Genomic DNA, 23,337 nt, shown 5'->3' with positions numbered 1-23,337 from the left:
ACTTTCTTACATTAAAAAGTTTTAAGATGACAGGGTTGCATCCAGTGCCAAAAAACAGTAATTATTGAATTTTGAAAAACCATTTGCACAGTTAACACTTTGACATTTCATGTGTACTTTTGACCAGCTGAACAAATGTGTAATTTAGCAATTTTATGCTGTCTGTATTATTTATAAGTTATAAATTTTATTTTTGTGCTTCAAACGCTTTTTTGGTCAACTTCTTTGCCAGGAAAGCTGAAGAAAGCACAGTGTCTCATATGTGATTTTGCATCAGCACACATTTGGTCAGCCCCGCCCTCATGAAGAAAACCCCTTATGAGCTCTGACTCACATGACACTGGTGTCACTATTCAGGCAGCATAGACAGTTATTGGCTGTTATCTCACTGATTCAGCGTGAGCTCAATTGGGATTGGATTATAACTGTAAATGGACTTACCTGCAGGAGTGGAGTGGCAGTGTCAGTGAGTAGCACCCAACGGCACCAGAAGAAGGACAGCAGGGAGAGAAGAAGAGAGAAAGACCATTAGTTAGCGTGGCACACCAAGCATCCGTTTCTCTGCATGACATCACTGTTACCAGGACAGTTTGGCATGCCACTGCTTTCGCTTTGTCTGTTATCTTTGTTGCTTTTGCTGTCCACCTGAAGAGACGAGCAGCTATGAGTCCTACAGGTAGGTCAGAGGGTGGCTGTGGCAAAGGAGGCCTGGGCAAAGCACACACAGGATTCACAGCATTGCACCATAAAAGCCTACCATCCCTCAAATGCAAAAGTCTGCAAGCATGCCTTCCAGAGTGCCACTGTGAAATTCCACGCTCCACAGAGCCCTGTTCCAGGGGCCATTGGCTGGGATGCCATATTTCACTCGTTCAGCTCCATTCAGCATTAACTGTGGCGTGAGAAAGCCGTCTTCGCTGCAGACCCTAATGTGGCCACTGCCTTCATTACTCATATATGTCCACTGACTCCCCCTATCTAAAGCCCACTGTATCCGCTACAAACCACGCTGCACACCCTTAGCTTTACGAGGCAAAGGTCTCAACGGGATCTACAGGATGGGGAGGGGAATCAAACACAGGGACTGTTGGGTAGCAAGAGAAGCAAATCTTTCAATAAAATAATAATAGAAATAAAAACACAGCTCAATGAAGTAATCTCTTAAGTGCCCCAGCCTTCCCTCTCTGTGCCGCAGACCAGGGAAAATATTTACGATGAGTTCGACGACGTAAATACAGAGCTGCGATATTGGGATGCAAGTCGGCCGCAAGAGAAATGATTTAGCCCCCACAGGCCCCAAATCCCCCGTACAGCTGCCAAAGACTCCGGGGCCATTTCAGTAAATGGGGGCTTTGAACTTTTTGCTGTTGCCAGACAAGCTTTTCATGCACAGCACTTTTTCGCGGAGAGCAAGCCTCTGCTCGCGTTCAGGAGAAGGGTGTTGGACCATCGTGCTGCGGCCAGTGGCACAATGCGTGCACCCCGCGAGTGGCCAGGCTGCCGTATCTCTACCTGCCCCCCTCTGCTCCTCTGGGTGCGGTGGAGGGCTGCTGTAACGTTGTACGGAGATCATAGTTCCACAACTGTGTTGCTTAGTACCAGGCACAGGGCTCAACACGGACTCAAAGAAAGACACAACTTTCCTTGCTTCTGTTTTAGTTTTCACTCAGTGGTTACTGAAAGCAATTCAATTTTATGCATTAAACAGCAGCACACTGCACACAGAGGCCTGCTGTGTGGAGAAGAGGTGCTCTGCGCACTGTGCATGACCAGCTACCCCTAATGTATTCCTGACAGCCAAGAGCTGCACCCGAACATCACCCAGGAGAAAGACTCTACAGCAACAAGCTACTGTTTACACAGGGACTGGATTTATGAGGCAGAAAGGACGTTGCGGGTCATCTGAAGTTTAACGAAACCACACAAGCCAATCACAGTAGTAAAGCTGCACTCATAAAGTGCAGAATGGCCCAGAAATTAATTGCAATGTCTGAGGCAGACACCGTATACCTCACACAAACTGCACATTTATTTACAGAGCTAATAATGCTGCCAGTCATACTGTACCATGAATATAAGTTAAAACAGCAGCACTAAAAGTACCGCACATTGATCATAAGCCTTTTTTGCTGATTATGAACATCAATTTACAGCACAGTGCTTCTACCACGATAATGGTTATTGTAATCTGTTCGAAAATAAATGTGTTTCTTTACAAAGGAAATCATTCACACTTTATTTCATTATATCCATATCACTTAGAGCAAGAAGTGTCACCAATGCCATTCCTGAGGCTAAAATGGTTGTTTTCTGCTCATCAAGTTAAACCAGAAACGCACCGCAAATCTAGTTTGGTAGCTTCATTTGACTTATTTATATTGCTTGTTACTCAGATGGTCAAGGAAATGCAACTACATATTGACATATTACAAAAATTAGCCTGTAATTAGTTTTTCTGGCCCACAGAAAACTTTCAGTATCAGGACCGTGCCCTATTCCTGCAGGTCGAGTCCTAACTGCTTTTGAGAAAACACTTAAATGGTCAGTTTAGTTCATTTCGCAACTGATATTGAAATGTCTAGTTGATGGATGAGGTCATACAGAACACCTGTGCAAGTAATTGGACAACGGCAGTCTTTTATTAACATTCAATTTATTCCCCATTTTTTATCTTTAAAGCACACATACACACATGCATGCGCGCACACACGCATACACACACGCACACACAGTGAGTCTGTAGATCAGAAGCTCATGCACAGTCACAGGTCCAGGCACCTTTCTTCACCTCTCTCTTCCTACTCCAAATGTTAGCTTGGCTCTCTCCCCATCGCTTATCTGGGGCTCCATAACACTACTCCAGCAGAGAGAGAGACAGACTCTGCAAAAACATGCATGCACACACACACACACACACACCCACATGCATACACACATACGTACACAATTTAGGTCCCTCAATGTAGGTCAAATTCCTAATCTTTCTTTTTAAAATTCAAAATAGCAGATGGCACCTGCCTTGGCAGAGCTCATACAGTACAACAGTGCACTCTGCACTCCTGTAGATGTCACAGAAAAGAAGTCTGACAGCAAGAATGAGTGAGTTATTTTCTCCCTAGACTTAACTTATTCATTTATTTATTACACTGCATATATTGGCCACACACCTCCCTCTTCCAAAAGAAAACAGCTTAGGATTAATGCAGTTCCATTTTTAAAATACAGTTCAGCCTAAAGCACATGAATAAGCAAGCTAATACAATTTGGACACCACTGACAAGGTATAAAGCCTATTGGCAGTTGGTCGATGTCTGCCTCCATTTTAATAGTTGTCTTGTGATGAAATGCAGCGTAATGTCAAGTGATGGGGTGCAGCCGCAGGGCAAGCTGGGTGGCCGGTCCTTTGGCGCTGAGGGTCAGCACGCCTACTGGAGATCAATAGGCTGCATCTGCAGCCACCACGGCCCAGACTGGGGAGATCGATGAGCAGAAGTCTTTCAGCCTGCGCGAGCGGTGGTCAGCCACAGAGCAGGCCCGTTTGTGCAGGGCTGTGGGCCTACCGCCCATCGATTTTCTCTGGGAGCGGATCATTAGCGACACACATAAAAGTACGCAAACCGGACACGCGTGACAGTGATGAGTATTGTACAGTCTCACTATAGTACAATAAAACCTGCAGGGAATGGGACCAGTAGTAGATGAAACGTGCACTTTTACAGGGAAAATGAGAAAATCCGGACATATCAAAGATGTCTCTTTAGGCAGACTCCAGCTGCGGTGGTGTGGATTCCTGTTCTGCAAGCCTCTTTGGTGTTCTTTAACACTCCCAGTGATTATACAGGCCTGTGTGCCCTTCATGCTAACCCCATGCTACTGGGCTCTCCAGCTCTACCGCCCAGTAAGGGCAGCAGTTTGTAGGACCTGTAAGCCACCAGATAATAATGCCAAAGGCTAGTTGGTTGAAATGGCAGTGGAGAAGTAACCTTGTAAACACACTGCAGACTATATGTAAGGACTAAATGCCAGATTGTTAAACAATATGACCAAAGAGGTGCAGGCAAACTCTCATGATTGTGGTGTTTCTGTGAAGAAGATACTCCTTTGGGCCAGACCCAATAGAGCAGGTAGCTTTGTGGCCTCAACATACTGTGGTGAGATTATCAAACTCAAATCCCCACTCTAGAAGTAGGACTGATCCAGGGTCAGCAAATCTTTCTGCACATCTCCAAATCACACCAATCAGCATATTGCACTGCACACCTTAAATGAACTGCAACGACGCATGACCGGGAATTTCAGTTTTAAGCCCACCTCCCCCACCTCCCCCCCCCCGCCATGACAGGTCTTTATCAGATCCTGCTCTTGACCCGATAAGACAAGAACGTATTCATCTGATTTATGTGTATTTTTAAAAGGTGGGTCCTATCTAATCTTATCTCTCCCTCTCTTTCTGCATCCAGAGAAGCCTCAAACCAGCTAGTGATTTTATCTGCTCGTACATTACACTGCTTGCACTGCAGAGAGATATCACTTCACACTCTCTGTACAGGAAGTGAAGAATCGCCTTGAAGCCCTTCCCAATTTCTCTGAGGGTGAAGTGCTATAACTAGTGACAATTAATTACCCATTCCAGTTCAAGCCAGACCACCGGAGACAAGACATTTTAATTTCCCACATTCTTCAAACATATACAGTTTGAAAAATGTTTTCCCGCAAAGCATCTTCTGATGGTGGCACATTTTTTATAAGTGATATTCCCTGTTCCTTAACTTTAACCACCGATGGTGGCACATTTTTTATAAGTGATATTCCCTGTTCCTTAACTTTAACCACACTATTCAAACGGCAATATCCCTGCAGTCTCTCGTACTTAACAAGTTAATAAATATCCAGAGTGTAGAGATCAATCTTCAAAACAGTTCAAAACTGTTCAGCACTGTTTCCAGTAATGCTTTAGAAAACAGTTCAAAAGCATTACTTCCAACAGTGCTTATCACAAATTAATTAAATTAGAAGGAAGAAGTATTTAAACTAATTGCAATGTCTGCATAAAATAGGTCAATGTGAGGGATAGGCTATTGTTTTGTAACAATTCAAAACGTATCAGAAATGAACCATCATAAAAAATAATGACATACACATTTTGCATTTTTTCATATGTCAGTATATTTTAACAAACTTTGTGATGCTTTTAATAAACTATTTCAATGCGCATTCCACAAAGCAAGTCTTTAAGCTAACAGCAATTTATACAAATATTCAAAAGGTAGATTTGGACTACTGCTTTTAATGATTATGAATTCAAAGGAGGTTTAAACTTGTCATTAATAACCATACTGCTCCTCAATAGGAATCCCCTTCAACCATCATTCACTGTGATAGTACACCACAGCGCTTCTGAGTGGAGTAATGCCTATAAGAATAAAAAAAGTGCCAGCGTTCCACACATCTCTGCCTGCCAGTGATCTCAAACTAGGGGTCACATAGCTCAGGGGGTAAGAGCGGTTGTCTGACAGTCGGAGGGTTGCCGGTTCGATCCCCCGCCCCTGGCGTGTCAAAGTGTCCCTGAGCAAGACACCTAACCCCTAATTGCTCCCAACGAGCTGATTGGTACCTTGCATGGCAGCCTTTCACCGTTGGTGTGTGAGTGTGTGTGTGAATGGGTGAATGAGAGGCATCAATTGTAAAGCGCTTTGGATAAAAGCGCTATAAAAATGCAGTCCATTTACCATTTAGGGGTCGACGCACACCTCGCCTCCTTTGATCTCAGTCGAGCCTGTGAGTCACAGCAGGAGGGTGAAATGGTGGCAAACTCTGCTCAGCAGGGCCACGTCCCTCAAAAGCTCCCCTCTGATTCGGGGTGACTTCTATCATAGGGCACAGCACCACACAGTCTAATCCAATCTTGGATCTTGGATGGCGACACTAGGGCTTCCAAAGCCAGCCTAGGGCTTCCAAACCCTCATTACTGTGGTAAAGAATTAGGGTTTGTCTGAAAAAGTGCTCACTTTGAGTTACTGCAGCCACTGGACTGGCTGCTTCAGGTCTCAGCCAGGATTCAACCTTTAAACCTGCTGAATGAGTATATGTGTCACTTATGAAACATACCAAGATAATTCACTATTCTGTCCTCTTCCGCACAGCTATCAGGGAGAGGAAGTGTTGCGTGGGGAAGCGACTTTGTGTTCCCAGTCTCGACCCAGTTCAAAAGCATCTTTTCTTCCAGCAGTGATGAAGTCCCCCTCACACTCACTTTGTCTGTCTAAAGAAAACAAGAATTCACAAGGCTGTGTGCACAATGCAATCCCTTTAGATAAATGCCAGCCCATCGGGGCTCAGTCTTGGCATACCAAGGTTTTAATCTAATGGATTAGTCATGCTTAAGCTCAGAAAAACACGCCTGTAACACGAATGGGGCCACCTAGTGTTGTCAGACTGCATAATCACACCAGCTCTAAGAGGAATCTGCGGGTGGGTTTTCTTTATTTTCTATACATGTATGTTTTTACTCTCAAAATTACACAGACTCAGAAGCCCAAAAAATATATTGGTATTGTATTTACACCGCATAGGGAGTAGATCTGAAATAAATCATTATCGCTCAGATCAGCTTAAATACAACCAAACAGCCCAAGACCTGTGAGCACATACTGACCAACCAACTTTCCAGAGCAATGATAACCAATTAAGAATAAAAAATAAGCAGAACATAGCTTTCTGTATTGTGTGTCCTTAAGATACATAAAGATTTGTGTTAAATGCTACTGATGAACAAACTTAAGCACAGGAAAATCTTGGCGTTTTTGTGTGATTTGGCACCCCCCATGGAAACAATTAGTATTGTGACTCCAGTGTAGATGCTAGCCTAGAGATTCTTAAAAGAAGACCTGGAGGCTAACAGCTTTGAAGCCTTTCTCAGTCATTTTAATTATGCAAGCCCTTAATGACTCCCGTTTTAGAAAACTATTCCCAGATTTCTTCTCCACATGAGGAAAGGGAACAGACTTTGAAGAAGAATTGAGCAAATAATAAAATCTCTAGGGGTGTCTTCTTCAATATGCGCAATGCGACCTTAAAACCTGATAAAAATAGAGCCCCCAGGAAGACAAGAGATGGCTGTGAAAGATGTGGGAGTGATTTTTTCTTCCAGACTGAGAAACCAGGTATTCTACAGATGGTAGCAATAATAAAATGAGGCACAGACAAGCAGAGTCAACAGGACTATCTGTTGTTTTTCAATTCATTTCTTGAAACAAGAGGAAGTAAAAGGAGTCGGTGACTAATTAAAGCAGTTTTTCTGCTCTGTAGAGCTTTCACAACAGCAGCAAAAACACTCTGGCTTAATAAAAATGAATGACAAATTAATTTCAAGCATGGCTTAATCTTGCAAGGGTATTATATTCACTGTTGTTTTACAAGAAGTGACTGTGCATGGGTGGAGGGTGGGTGAAAGGGCAGAAGAAAAGTAATTTTGGGTCCAAAAAGAATAACCGTTAGCTACAGTTAATAACCACCTTAATTTTTGTCAGAGTGCTCTTCCAAAATATGCACTCCTGCACCGTTTTGAAAAACATTTTGGGACTAGTTATCAGTGAAACCCTCCACCCAAACTTCAGGGGATGAATGGCTGTACACTTGTCTCACTGTGAACAGGGCAAGGCATTTATGACGCTCACCAACAGTGTTATCAGAATACAACTATGTCTGATAAAAGCAGGGTGCTACTGCATGCTGTCAGAACCAGGAGCTCAGCAAGCTTTCATCTTCGTAAGTCACGGTACACTTCAGCTTCAGACTGCTGGAGAATTGAGTCTTTTGGCCGTCTGGGAGCCATGGCTACTGGTTTGGTGTTGAGTGCATCAAACCACACGTACAAGGTGTTCAGCTTGTCCAGTACAGATGTTGTTGTGCATAACATCTGTCATTTCTGAGGATGTTTGTGTAATGCAGTCCATTCTTCACTTGTAATTAAACATGTTACAGAACGTAACATAAAACAAGGAATTCTTGTCCTGGTCGAGGTAAACTGTAGTCTCGCTTACCCTATTTGCTTTGCACAAAAATTGCCAACAAAACATATTACTAAACAAGCAAACTTTCAGTACCTTATGTACAATACAAATCCTACAGTATATTAACCCTTCTATAATGTTGCAGTTTTTAATGTACCTGAAATACTAGACAACTTCTCTTTTTCTTTGTAAAATTCTATGACTTTCACTCCTTTGGCGTCATTGACTTATATGGAGCTGCTGTGGCGTGGCATGTTTGCACACATTTTGGATAACAAAGATGATGTCATGGGCCAGTGTGGATTAATAATGATTGATCAGCTTTATGAAATGTAAAAACTACATTAGATTACTGAAAACTGTTAAATTAAGTTGGTTGAACAGTTTTATCAGAAAGGAAATACTGCATGTTCAATAAAGTGTTAAATATAGTCACACATACAGTATAAATATAGAATTAAATATAATGCTTGTTTTTTTATATTTGTACTTTGTGAATCACCAGGTGAGACAAATTAAATGTTTTCACTGTTTTAGAACTGATTGTGTTGCACAGATTTACACTGTGCAGATCAATTTGACCTGTAACACAATGCATGTAACTATTTCTTAACATAATATGATTCTTGTTTTTGTTTACAGGTTAAACAACTCCATTAATCCTCATTTTATAAACATTATCTCCAATTTAGGGAGGTTAGTTGGTTTCCAACAGTACCGTGCAGATGCATGGCAAATTGCACACTCCCGTCAGCTCTGGAGCCATCAAGCTATTGATGAGTTAAATGGGCCATCGAGCCACTGACGAATTAAAGGGAAATAAATACTGGCTGATGGTGAACACAAGCAAGACACGTGAGAGCCACACTGGTGGAAGCTGGTCTGTGTTCCTTTTCTTCTGCGGAGACAGATTTCTTGTTGAGTGAAACGCCAATGGAATGTTCCCTCTAAACATTTTTCTTGAAGGACTTTGTTATAACAGTGATGTCATTTTGACCCAGTTGAAAAGGAGGAGCGTGACCCTGTGTAGCATGACGTCTGCAGCTGAGGAAACAAGACAATTCAAGCAATTCAAGCCACACTTGAGCCGCAGTCATTCTCCTCACAGCCTTTGTGGCTTTTTCATAAACGGTGGTGGATTCATGGATAACAAAAGGAAAACCAAGGCCTTGTTGATCGAACTGACGACATAAACTTGAGACAAAGCTTCCAAGGTCAAAAAAAGGTCAAAAAAAGGTGAGTTGGGCAGTGAACCTGTGCCTGTAATTTATAAATGTTTTCTAAAATGTGGTTATACTCAATGTTGCAAGAGTGTAATTACATCAAGACCCTTAATTAACACCACAAAACAAGAGCAAAGGGCTTAGAGTTAGATTATGGGATTTAGTTAATTCCAGTGTCTGAATACATTTAAATATTTTGAATTTACCTTTTATTACATTATTTAATTCATCAAATAACCTTACTAACTACATCACGATTCAATCAACAAGGAGAGATTTAAAGCAAGTACAGGCTGCATTTCAGCAGCCACTGGAATAATAATAATAATAATAATTATTATTATTATTATTATTATTATTATTAGAGGCTGCTGAAGTGAGTGCCATAATCTTTGGGACAAAGATTATTCTTTTTTTTAATTTCTTTGATTTAGCGCTGTACTCTGTAATGTAATCAACCAATTCACATGTGGTTTTGATTCTAGCCTTTTGATTGCCTTCTGTTATTGGCGTTTGTCAACATGAGGATAAGAGCTGTGCCAATGAAAGTAAAGGAATAGGAAATCAGAGATATAGGCCAAACCTTAGGCTAAAAGCAACTGTTTGGAACATCATTAAGAAGAAAGGGAGCACTGGTGAGCTTACGAAATTAGAAATGACGAAGAGCCTGGTAACGTTTGTCCCAAACATTATGGTGCTCACTGTGTGTATTCATATATATATATATATACACACACACACACTATCAACACAGTAATGTTAAAGTGAATACATTAAGGCCTTCTCTCACCAGTTCTCTGTGTAGACACACCTTTAAAAGAAGTCATAGCTTTCTGAAAAATCCCAGCAATAATCTGTGTATCTGCATGATGCAGCAGGCAGAGGGAGTGTGCCACTTATGGTTTAGAAACTGGGCTAGTGTCCTCAAGCTTGTAGGTGTGAATTATACAGGCCTCCAGCACCGATAATCAAGACTCAAGATCCTGCAGTACCATCCTGCATCCATGAAAAATGAGGAACCTCACAATCACCACGAGGAATCTCTGTCCTCAGAGGCTTCGGAAGTCTACAGACATTCAATTATATAATAGGAAACATATTACAGCCATTGGGGAATCCCATTCCACCCTTGTTTCTTCCCATAACCATCTCATTAACAATAAATGCCACCCTGTATACAATATTGCCTCACCCAGATTAAAATCAAGCTTAAATCGATATCCAACCTTCTTGCCAGTTAGGTTTTGAACCATTTACATGGCCTCTTTTAATAGGTTTCACAAAGATTGTTCTAAAAACTGATCCAACTGACAGTAATTGTGCAGGACCTTTTTCACCATGACATTCCTTGTATAGTTTCTAGTTTTTTCCATCTTAAGATGATGTTTTATGATTATGATCAGTCTCCACCATTCTTCATTTACTATCTTTAATATTCCACCATTTTCCACTATTATTATAGAAATCTAAAGATATTATTGATTGCCAAGGAGCCAGGAAAGAATTTAATAGTTTTCCCCACATCTGTAAAAAGGCCCAATACAAAATAAAGACTGAGTTCATGATTAATATCAGCAGGAGGCAAAACCGTGTGTAACCATGCAGTTGCAACAGAGACAGTAGGGTCAAATGGGGTAAACAGGACTATTCAGCTATGGCAAAAACAGGATCCACAAAGCCTAACTTCTGAAGCTGAGAATGCTGTTAGATAACACATCACAGTTTTTCCACTTAACGTTGGATAAAGAAACTCAGGATAACTGTTTCATCAGAAAGCTTGCTACTAATAACTTAAGCCCGTACAGTTCTAATGATTCAATGGGCCATTTGAAAGCCAGTACATATTTTCATATATAAATGACTCCAAGGTTAGGATCAAGTAGTGATGCAAAATTTACACAAGCAGACACTGTTGCAGCATTTCCATGACTGTGTGATTCAAAACAGTCTCAGTCAGGCCATCCCTTTCAAAGACCTTCAGTCACTGAGAAATGCAACTAATCCCAGAGTGGAGGCAAGTGGCTCTTCCTGTGCACTGTCTCTGAATCAAAAGCTGCTTATGGAAAAGCAGGAATAAGTAAAAGAGACAGACAGGTGGAGGCTGGGTACAAAGCACTTTTTTTCTGCTGTATGTTTGTGCCTGTGTGAGCATGCTCACATGAATAATTTATTATTGTACAATCTTCCTTTATGCACAAGTATGTCAGCCCACCTGTGTGTCTGCATAGACATACATCAATGGGTATTCTTATTAAGTAGTCTATGTGTGGGTGTATGAGTGTGCGTGCGTGCGTGCGTGCATGAAAAACAGGCACCAGATGGGCCGAACAATCTACATATAAGCACATTGTTTCATAATATCATGTCTTGCATGGGTGTTACTGCACAATGAAGCAAAAAATAAATGGCCATCATCCACTATAAAGGTAAAAAAAAACAAAACAATGAGTTACCTTCCTAGTGAGCACTGATGAAAACCAATTAATCCTTACAAACTCCACGGAAGGGAAAAAAAATATTTTTAAGTCACAATGAGCCCATCTGTGAAAGGGACAGGTGCAATTTGGACAGATTTAAGCAGCTACATCTTTGACGTTGGGAAATGATTCCTAGTGCTCTGTTCCTAGGGATCCCTTCAAACATCACTACACAGCCTCTGTACAGTATGTTATTAACCTGCCCTTATATGGCAATGCCCTTGATTTAAAAAGGGTAATAACAATGTAAAATAATTTCACACAGGCTGTGCCTTGCATTTCCTTAGGGAACTTATTCAAATCTTCTTTGTTACCTGGAGACATCAATGCCATCCCACTCCACAGCTGTAACAAAAGCATTTTTATTTAATCCACGCAATGCCATAAAGGTTGCATCTTCTTATCATACCTACACCAACTGGAAAAGGGCAAGATGGAAAATTACTGGCAAATTGTACGACACACAAGCAGCATGATCTTTCCTAATCTAAGAAGGCAGAGGCTTTTGAATTGCACTGATCTTATCTCACATCGTGCTGCTCTGGTTTGTTCCCACAACATGCAGCCACGTCAGCCATGGAAGCAGAATCTTATCAGTCAAAGAAACTTTAAAAAATTGGTAGGCTTCACACACACTTTGCATAAACACGCTAGTTTGAAGGCAATAAAAGAAAATACCAGCATTATTTCAAGCATCCTAAAACTGCTTTTTAGAACTGGGATTGACTGACGTTTCACTCATCCTGCTCCAGCAGGTGACTGAGCTTTGATCAAACTGCATCACGGGCAAATGATAAAAGGCTGACAGCACTTCTGGGTTGAGGGGGTTTGCGCTGATTCACCAAAGGCGTTTGAGTTCATCTGCTGCCTTAGCTTCTGCTCCTCCAATTACACACAACCTTCAAACACTACACTATATGAAGCAAAAATGACAAGAACATGCAGAACATCACTAAAGTCTCGAATCAAATAAACGCATCAAATAGGCAGACGGTAGCTTTTAGACATCAATGCAAACTTTCAAATCATATTGAACTCATTCATTTTCTACCAAAGAAAATACCAGAAACACCACATGTCAGTAAGTCATTCCATTTACAGACAATAATGACATATCTGGAAGATTAATGAGACACTGGGCCTGATTCAATCAAACCCTCTGGATTAATCTGGTGCCTTTTCTACATAAAGACTACTTTACTAGTCAGAGGTTCATGCTAATGAAAATTGGTTTTCATGAAATGATTGGCACTCCTTGCTCTGATTCTTTCAGTGATTCTTGCTATGATCTGACCCCTTTTTTACCAGCCTTTCCATGCTAAAAGCTAAATTCTGTTGGGTGTCTGCATAGCAGAGGAAGATCTCACACCATGGAAAAAAGATAGTTGTTGGAGTTAGTGAGTTCATTTAGCTTCAATGGCTTCATTTGATCACATAAAAAAATCAGTGCTGCTTGTTTCTGTTACAAATATAGCCTAATGTTTCAATTGACCATGGCTTAAAGACACAACTATGTTTATTTGGATTCCGTTGCTCATGCAGATTTAGAAACAGTTTAATTTACTTCCAGCAAGCTATTTTATAGGCAACAGATCTGTTCCTGGACCCACTGAAGTGGACCCATCCAAGTGAGGTTGCTGATTTGTAGATGTGCAAATACAGGTATGAAAAGACATCAGAAGACCTAATAGAACACCTGGTGACATACATAATTCCTATTGCAGTAGTTGGCATACGTTTAAAGCTATTTTCAATCTTTATGCAGATGAAATCTACAAAATGAAGTTTGAAGTTCCTACAAAGCAAACTTGACAGAAAAAAAAAACTGCCTTGAGGATTGCTTCACTGCAGTGTTACATAAAACATTGAGTCGTATATCAACATTCTAGTAATTGGCAAGGTCGTGGTCCATGGTCATTGACGTATGGCTATCTTCGCTTTAATGCCATATAGAAATGCAGAAATTATTTATTACATGGAGTGCCACAGGGCAAGAAAGAATGCTTCTGGAACCAGATGCTAGAAGGAACACCAGTGTGTGCGTGTGTGTGCATGTGTGTGCGTGTGTGTGAGCATGCAATCAGATAACACTGACGGCTGTCATTCCCCACAAGGCCAGCATATGATGGAGACACACACAGTCCGGGAGCCCCGCAGACGGAGCCGACGGCCGGCGCGTGTGGAATGGCGCGGCACGCAGACGGAGCAGCGCCCGGCCCGGCCAAGCGAGCGGCGCGCGAGCGGTCCGGCGTGCCCCGAGGCGCGGAGCTGCGATCGGGCGATAACCGGGCCGCGCTGTTATCGCCGCCGGGAAGCCGGCAGCCACCCCGCCTTCCTGCTTAGTCAGTGTGGAAAATGTGACACGCCAGCCAAAGGGGCTGCCGGCCCAAATATTACATTCTGAACAGGCGCCAGGAGCCGCGCTGCCACTTCTGAGGAGTTCAAAGAGGCTCTGTGTTAAAAGCGCATGAGACTGTGGGGGCTGTATGCACAGGCCATCGATTTGTATCGATTTGCGCTGGGTGCGAGGAAAATGTTGGGCCTTGTAATCACCTTTTAAATATATTTTAAACAGAACGACATCAGTTTTATAAGGCACTGGCCACACTGTTGACACAGTGAGTTTTGATTAGTCTGTCGCCATCGTTAACCAACCATGAAATGCGTTTAAGCAAAGCTTCACATCACTTCACTGGTTCCCAGACACGCACTCACACAGCACACGCTGGAACAGACTTGTGCCTGGGATGAACTATGCCCTGATTGTATTGTATTGAAAAAATCTGCGTATTAGCTTTACATAACTGTACTTAGTTAACTGGATATATGGTAGGACAGGAAGTTTTCAAGTTTATCCTGATATGTTTAAATGTAGGTCCTTGAGTTATTAATCTTACGCCCTTTGGTTGATGCACACATTGGACCTGTGGTGTCTGGAAAAAAAATATATATATATTTTAGTTATCTTAATTAGCTAGTTTAAAAATTTTTTTTTTTTTATCTTACCCTGATTTCAACAAATGCAGGCGTTCTTTATTATGTTAGCTTGATTTAAAGTTTGCCTCATGGTTGGGGGAATGACAAACATAATATGGTTGCTGTGTGGTGATTGGTAAACATCTATGTCAAATCACGGTGTCGGCATAAGTCTGAAAATGGTCATTTGCATCTTCAGTCACTGCTGTACAAGGAACACTGAAGGTGATGTGTGTGTACTCCTCCAATGCACTTGACTGCAGCTAGCAAGGACCTAGTATTTACTACTCCATATGCCACACAATACCACAGAAGAGCTTCTGCCAGTCAGAGGAGTGGAGCATCTCTCATGGATAACAACTGGAAGCCTTGGAGCACTTGGTTTATTGCTGAAAATAGTTAATACAGCCAACAGCACCCAGCCCTTGCTGTACACAGTCCTGTAGATTCAATCAAAAACACTTAGCCAGTTTAAGGACATATGAAATTCAACCAAACTACACAAACTGCTTCAACTAACACACACGCACGCACGCACGCACGCACGCACGCACGCAAGCACGCAAGCACGCACACACACACACACACACACACACACACACACACACACACAGGACATAGGGGCGATATAGCTCAGGAGGTAAGAGTGGTTGTCTGGCAGTCGGAGGGTTGCCGGTTCGATGCCCGCCCTGGGCGTGTCGAAGTGTCCCTGAGCAAGACACCTAACCCCTAACTGCTCTGGTGAATGCGAGGCATCAATTGTAAAAGCGCTTTGGATAAAAGCGCTATATAAATGCAGTCCATTTACCATTTTACCATTTGCGCACACACACACACACACAAACTCTCACACACACACACACACAAATAAAGGACTAAAATGAGGTCTAAAAAAGTTAGGCAGAGCCAGGTAAAATGAAGCGGTCTAATGAACAGCACACATAGAGAGCCTACAGTACTGCATTCATCTCACCAGGGTGCACAGGTGTGCATCACTCCCAGCACTGAGAGCATCGCTAAACAGCAGGGAGGGGAGAGCGACTCCGCCTTCCTCCCAGGAATCAGGCCCTTTTTTCAGTGAAATCACAGAGGGGGGACAGACAGATGTGGCATGTGAATAACAAGCTGAAAAGTGCAAAAAAGAGAGGCATTTGTATAAAGAGGCATTCTTCTCTCAGTCTCTGGGCACCAGCGTTATGAAGGAATTAATCCAAATTAATCAGACATTTTTGTAATTCTGAGCTGCAACAAAATACAAAGAAGTCTATATTGGGTGGCATGAAAGATTTCCACTATTAAAAGCACAGACAGGTTCACTTTATGGTTTCATAGTCACTTTAAAAATCAAATAAAGCAAAATGAACAAAAAGGGAAGCCTTCCAACACAGACTGGATGCTATGACAGACACAGTGGAGGGAGAAAGCACACAAAGCTTTTTAAACTGTTCATTAGCTATCACTTTATTAACAGAGCCATATTTGCTTTTACACTGTCTGCTCAATCCTGTATATTGATAAATCACAAAAATCTAAGTTTTAAGTGAAATGTTTGCATTTACCAAAAGCCTCAAAAGACAGGAAATAAAATTAATCAGCCCTAACGCTAACATCAGCCTGCTCTCCATCAAGGTGTATCAGCACAGATCTTTGACAACTGCAACGGCTCGGTATATGCTCACTGTACTTCCAACAACCTGCACTCAATAGTGGGAAGATTGCTGAAGATTCAAACCTTCTCTCAGCTACCACGCTTAGTGTAATACTTTGCAGATTGGCCTAGATTGTTAATGACAGTGACTGTACTTCAAGAGAATTGAAAATTAAAAATAGCCAAGAGATATGCCTTAAGCAACCACAGAAATAGTCATTTTACTTCTCTCGTGTATAAAAAATAGAAAAAAGTCTATTCCTCAGAAGTGACGGCCCCACACCCAGGTAGGCGGGGAGAGAGAGTGTGGCAACACACAGCTGGTCAGGAAGGGTTCCCTGGCATGTTCGCGGCTTTGATGGGATTCCAAGAGAAACATAGGCCAACAGATTGGTTCTGACAACGCCCGCCCCCCCGCTCCCTTCTACATGGAGACGTGAGCGTGAAAGTTGTCCTGAGGCCAGCACTGCAGCAGCAATACTCTGCCTGGGTGCATCACTCAGTCTCCACGGATACAAACCCCACCAGCGTCCACTCAGACAGGAGAGAGCAGGCCTCAGCTTTCTGACAGAAAATCTCCAGGAAAACAGCCCCAAATGCACAGAGATGCAAAGGCCTACCTGTAACACAACCTCTGTGAGGTACAAACTCAAACATGACATATTTCAGCAAATCTTTATGCACACTACTATATATTTGCTGAATTTAATTTAGAAAAAAAAAAAATGCAAATGTGGCGTGTGCAAAATTTAAGGCACCCTTCCAGTTTCTCCATTAATACCTCCCTAATTAAACTGAGTGAAATCTTATCTACCTTAAGTTTTTTTTTTTTTAAACCCGAGGTAGCCTAATAACTTTAGCCTGTAGTAGGGATGCAAATTCTGTGCAATTCTTTGAATTGATCGTCGACACCCATTCAGTGATTAATAGCCTAATGATTAACTGATAAGCTTAAAATCTAGTATATGGCCTATTAAAAATTACTCAAAATAGGCCTACCGATTAATTAGTTTTATTTATCAGAGATGTCCCAACAATCATAAGAACAGGATTTTGCATTGGGCATTAAGGCTATAATGGCAAAAAGCAAAATTATACAAACGGATATACTGACTGAGAAATCTGCACAGGAGAGAAGAAAAAAAGGTTCATACTTTATAAATGTTCATATATTAACTTAATTCCTCCTCTACCTGAGGTTTTTTTTTTTTTTAAACTAAAACAAAACACAGGTAGTCTAAACCTTTGGACTGTACTGTACGAGAAAAAAAGGGGAACAGTAGAAAGAAAAGACTATCTTGCCAACCATTACAGTAAGCATGGGGATGGATCTATTATGCCTTGGGATTGGATTAAAAGGAAGAATGAACTGAACTAAATATCATTAAATCCTAGAAGCTAATGTCCCAGACGCTAGAGCTGAAGAAACTAGAGCTGAAAAGAGGCTAGACATTTCAACAAGACAATGATCCAAAACACACCTCAAAATCAATCAGGAACTACTTAAAGTAAAGAAGGATGAAGGTTTTGGAACAGCCTTTACAATCCCCAGACTTTATGCTATTGAAAATCTGTAGAAATCTGAAACATACAGTGCATGAAAGATGACCTAATAATATTTCTGAGCTAGAATTGTTCTGCCAAGAAGAGTGGGGGGAAAAGTCCTAAAGCAATAATAGAAATACAGTCAGCTGGCTACAAGAAATGTTTTATGCAATGATTTCTGCCAAAGGAGGCATTACTAAGTACTGAGTGATTAAGTACTGACTGACAAACCTAAAATTTTTCTTCATATGCAAGTGTACAGTTGTTTTCATCCATTAAATTTAGCAAATGAAACGTAAATGTATGAGAATCTACTGAAATATGTCGTTTTAAGTTCTTTCCCAGATGAGGTTGTGAAAACCTCCTTTCACTTAGAAAATCAACAAAACATGCAAGTTGACCAGGGGTATCTAAACTTTTGCATACCACTGTAATTACATTTCTATATGATGCCTGAAAAAGAGAAGCGGCCACATAAATCACAGTAAATGTTCAAGTCTTTCACCAAAATTTTGAAGTTTTAAACCCCCTTGGTTCCCTCTGAATGTTCTCAGATAAAATGTTTGACAACTTCATAGCACAAATTATAGCATCTTCACACTTTAAACAATGCACAACTGAGGTGTCAAGTTCTAAATGTTTCACTTTCCATAGCTGCTGTGTCTTGAGTTTCAAGGGTCACCTAGCACAATGCACATGGGCGTCTTTTTTCTATTCGCTAGATATGACTATAAAGTTTCAAAGTAATTTCAAATTTTACAGTTCTTGGTAATTCCCAGCTCGCTTATTCTTTGATAAATGTGTCCATCCCTCATGAATCTAGTCCTATAAAAGCAATCCCATTTGCTCATAAGTCAGCATATGCACACTAATGTCCAGCCAGCCAGGGGTATTGATCTGCTATCCTCTGAAAAAAAGGGGTGGGTACAAAAACTAAATACCACCCTTTTCTACTAAAAAAAAGCCTCTTGAGTCACTTTGCTGACCATGTGCTTTTAACCCTCAAGAAGGACAGTTTTACACTGCTCCCTCAAGGGCACCAGGATAATAAGATCCAGATCAATATAGATAATCCTCTCAAAGGTTGGATGTCACCAAAAGCCAGCCCTTTGGGGCTTGATAAATATTAAACACGGACACCCCAAAGGCCCTTTATAAATGATTGCAAACCAATAAACAACCCTTCAAGGGCACTGTGCTGGGGTGGGGAATGCACTTCATTGAACCTGAACCTGAACCTGAACCTGAACCGAGAACCTGGGAGCTCCAGGCTAGAATCAGGAGTTATGGGCAAGATCAGGGTCAGAGTTCGGGAGGGAGCTGCTGAAGATTCTTCTTGCATCATCAATTATTGTATTGGAAGATTCCCAATACAATCTGGTTACCACTAACATTTTGGTTATCTAATGAGCTGTGCATAGTTTATCATCAAACATACTGGAGTGAGTTAAACACATTCCCACACTGCTGTCCTAATGAAGTGCCCTACACACTACACTGCGCTGCTGTCCTAATGAGTACCCTAACCACTACAATACACTGCAGTTCTAATGAGTACCCTAAACACTACAATACACTGCAGTTCTAATGAGTACCCTAACCACTACAATACACTGCAGTTCTAATGAGTACCCTAACCACTACAATATACTGCAGTTCTAATGAGTACCCTAACCACTACAATACACTTCAGTTCTAATGAGTACCCTAACCACTACAATACACTGCAGTTCTAATGAATGCCATTACCACTACAATACACTGAATTTCTAATGAGTACCCTAACCACTACAATACACTGCTGTCCTAAAGGAGGGCACTAACCACTACTCCACATCAACAAATAACCCATCTCATCAACAAAATGGATTAGAGGCATTTGGCATGTTTTCGTTTGACAGTCAAAAAGAATAACTGAATTCTGCATGAGATGCTACTTTTATGTCACCCAATTAAAAAACATTCCAACATTCCTTAAGTGCCTGTGGCCTGTGCATCTTGCGCACAGATTACACCATGAGGCCTTTAAACATTACATGCTTTTAAAATTGCTTCAAGTCTAGACTGAAGTTTAATAATGAATCAGGCCACTGAGTACTGAGTGGAAGGTAAGTGGAGGAGGGGTGTGTGCCACGTGTGATAAATGTGCACTGCTGTGAAATAACACAGCAACAAGTGGGTCAGCTAACACCATGCGGCAGCATTAACAAATGCAGATCCCATCGGTATCACTCGCACCGCATCACTGATTAGCCCCCATGTGGACCTGAAAGTTGCAAACTGTCCAAAAGCCAGGTTGCCTCCTGGCAACTCTTAAAATGGGCGCTTTGCCACACAACTGTTGGAGAAAAAAACTTTGCTCATTATGCCTGTCTGAAACTATTGAAAAACAACACTAGGGAGCGGGGGATACTGGCAAGGGTATAGTTTCACCTTTGCAGTGCCTTTTGCATTATGTCTGGGTATAAAATCATTCGTATTTTAATTTCTTTGGGAACTTATCTAGATCAAAGCCGCTGACAACAGACCCACCTGCGGTTTGAACCCATAACCATCTGGTTACGAGCCATGGTGGTGCAGGCGGTGCAGCCGGCGCCCCCCAGAAGCAGGAGGAGCGCAGCCCCACGTGTTCGCTCGAGTTCCGCGGCACAAGCTAAGCCAGTGGGAGCACCAAATCGCATCATGTGTGCTTTTGGTTGCTCCGCTTCAAGAGCAGGAGGGGGCGAGCTGTGCTTTCCACTTTGTCGCTGGCATGACCTGGCAGCCTGCAGCACGGAGAGGCCAAGATCACTCATGCCAACACATACTGCAGGACCAGAGATTAAGCACGTCTTTCTCTCGCTGAATCTGAGTCAACCCCAGAGCCAGTGAAAATAGTCTACTTTTAACCTAACATGCCCCAGCTAGTTTCAGTGTTACAATATGACTTAAAGTTTGTTGAAATTGCATATTTAATTGAGAAAAGCTTGAGGAATTTTTAAAATTAATGTCAATAATGGATGACAAGAGCAATCTATCAACATGAAGAGAAAAAACTTTCATACACCACTCAATTAGATCTTTTTTTTTGCTACACGTATGAGGCAGGATTCTTCCACCCACCTTCCATAGGGGCACAATATAATATAGTATTACAACATTAGTTTGAAGCCACTGCTTTCTGTCATCCCTCATAATTATAAAACACCTGTCAACGGGATGTGTTTTTCTGTAGGCGGACATGATTCCTTAACAATGCACATGAGTAAAACTAACAAGTGACAAACACAAATTTTAACTGTGTGAAAAACTGTGAAAAAAATAAATAAATAAATAAAATGAGCGACCTGCCTCCTGAAATACTAAATGCGGTTACAGTCGAGGATTTTTAACTGCCCTTTCATCAACATCAGGGAGGGGACAGAACTGGGAGAGGCTATTCCAAAACCACCCAGCTCCACTGCAATCATAAATCAAGCCAATGCGCAAAGGATTTTCATATTTATTCCAGTAGAATACAGGATGTGGGAAGCTGTGAGAAATGGGCTATCATTAAAACAATAGTGTTCTCTATCTCCTGTTCTACTTCCCTGAACAAGCAATCTATTAGTGCCGTACACACAATGTCCTCTGAGGCCCAGAACACGGGGCTCTGCATCTTCCTTCACTCGGCGAAGCTGTTAACTCAGGCATAATTTGTACCCCCCTCCCATTCTGCTCTCTTAACAAGATTTCTGGTGGCCTTTACAGTCGGAGACCAGGACTCTCAAGAGAGATCATTTGAGGAGAGTCCCCAAAAAACTCATTTTTGAACAGACAGAGCTCAGGAGCAAGTGACCCCAAGTGCAAGCGAGAGTGCTAGATAGTTGCTTATACTCCTGCCCAGCCAGAAGTAAATTATAATTATTAGCATTATTCCTATTCTGTAAGCCAGTTGGCCTTCTCTTGAACTAATGTTCCGAGCCATGCCTTCATTTTGCATATTTGTCAGCCCTTTAAACTAAACGTGTGTTATTTATGCTCTGGAGTTTTCTTTCTGAAGGAGGGTCAAAGTTACAATCTGATGGTAGCTTTGATTCGTCTACCCCTGAAAGAACTTGTAGCCCGATTACATAATTCTGCTTTTCATGACTGTAATTATCAATATTTTAAACATTATTTAAACATTTAAAAGCATACTTTTCAGAAATCTGACATGCAATCGCAAATGCAAATTCATAAATATTACTTGACTAAAACTACAAGGGCAGAGTTACAAACTAGCCATACAATTTCTACTATCAGATGTGTGCTTCTTCCCCTGTGAGACCGTAAACACAGTTCAGCACTCTTTCAGACCTCCAGAGCCACTCCCTACTGAGCTTATAACTGTATTTTGCCAGCTAAAACTGGCCAAAACCGTGTCTTCGCTGTCTTCATCTGTAGCCACCAGAAATTTTGAAAAGTGCCTAAAAGACATCCAAGCCCTTAAATGCAATGCCGTAATAAGTCACCCCATATGACTATATAAAAAATCACCAGCAATAACGACAGCAATTTGTTTCTTAAAATACATTTCTCTCCAGCAAGGGGGGACAGAATATGCACATTCACCCATTTGTTAATTAAATGAGAGGTAAATGTAGGAAGAAGGAACAGTAAGTTCTGTGTTTCAGCCAATTCACAACCAGTTCACTAACAGAGGGCAGTGGTTCAAAAGTTTGATAATGAGTTGGGGGTCATCTCACTTTGGCCATAAGCTTCCTCTGATGAATACAGAGAGCACTTAATGGACTTTTATTACATTTCTAAAAGGAACACTGTGGATAATACAGCATAAATGATATATGGGAGTCAAAGGTGACATGGCTCGGAATAACTCGACACATCAGCACATTCCCGCCCTCAAGTGCCTCCAGAGCACCAGTCGACAGGGGATGAATACAAACCACTGTATCTTTCATGCCTAATTGATGAATTGGGCCAGCCTCGCTGAGGGGTCCCTATTACACAGTGTGAAATTTCTGACTGGGAGGCCAAAAATCAGAGGCTGGAGTACAAGTGACTCTATTTATTAATGTAGAAATATACAGCTACAAGGCTGTATAATTAAAAGCGATGCTGCAGCCACATTAAAATACTATTTCAGGAGGACATGCCTATATTTGGGTATAGGCACATATGCAGGTATGTATCCTACAAATTAAAATCTTCCTCTTTTCCTTCAGTATGTTGGATTAAATATTCATGTCAGTGCACACGGCAAACACTGCACTGTACAAAGCTCAACACTGAACAAATACAATTCCATGTGTAGATTCTTGCTTTTGTATCCCTTTTACTCATTTGCCAAAACAACAGTTAAAATAAATAAGGAAATTGCAGTTTCTACCTTGTGACCAGAAGATCACAGATATATATTCAGGTTTATATTGCTGCCTCAGGCATATTTATTATGCATTGCAGGTGCAAGACAAATCAGCTACTAGCTCTCTTTT

The 23,337-nt window shown here is 41.5% G+C and overlaps 1 protein-coding gene across 3 annotated transcripts in view; it reads right to left on the bottom strand.

Annotated features, from left to right (window-relative positions):
• The window catches only part of slc36a4 (solute carrier family 36 member 4), a 130,503-nt gene that overhangs the window by 37,982 nt on the left and 69,184 nt on the right, over positions 1-23,337 (bottom strand). The window contains exon 12 of one of the 3 annotated variants that reach the window (XM_035386086.1): positions 285-441. The exons of the other annotated variants lie outside the window; for them this stretch is intronic. Coding sequence (XP_035241977.1) covers positions 386-441 — 56 coding nt within the window. The 3' untranslated portion in view covers positions 285-385. Of the gene's footprint in view, positions 1-284; positions 442-23,337 lie in introns of those variants that run through there. 3 annotated transcript variants of the gene reach the window in all.

The sequence above is a fragment of the Anguilla anguilla genome, chromosome 12 (assembly GCF_013347855.1).
Source record: "Anguilla anguilla isolate fAngAng1 chromosome 12, fAngAng1.pri, whole genome shotgun sequence".
Classification (NCBI taxonomy): Eukaryota; Metazoa; Chordata; class Actinopteri; order Anguilliformes; family Anguillidae; genus Anguilla; species Anguilla anguilla.
The sequence above is the reverse complement of the archived record's forward strand: the minus strand, read 5'-3'. Positions and strand labels throughout refer to the sequence as shown.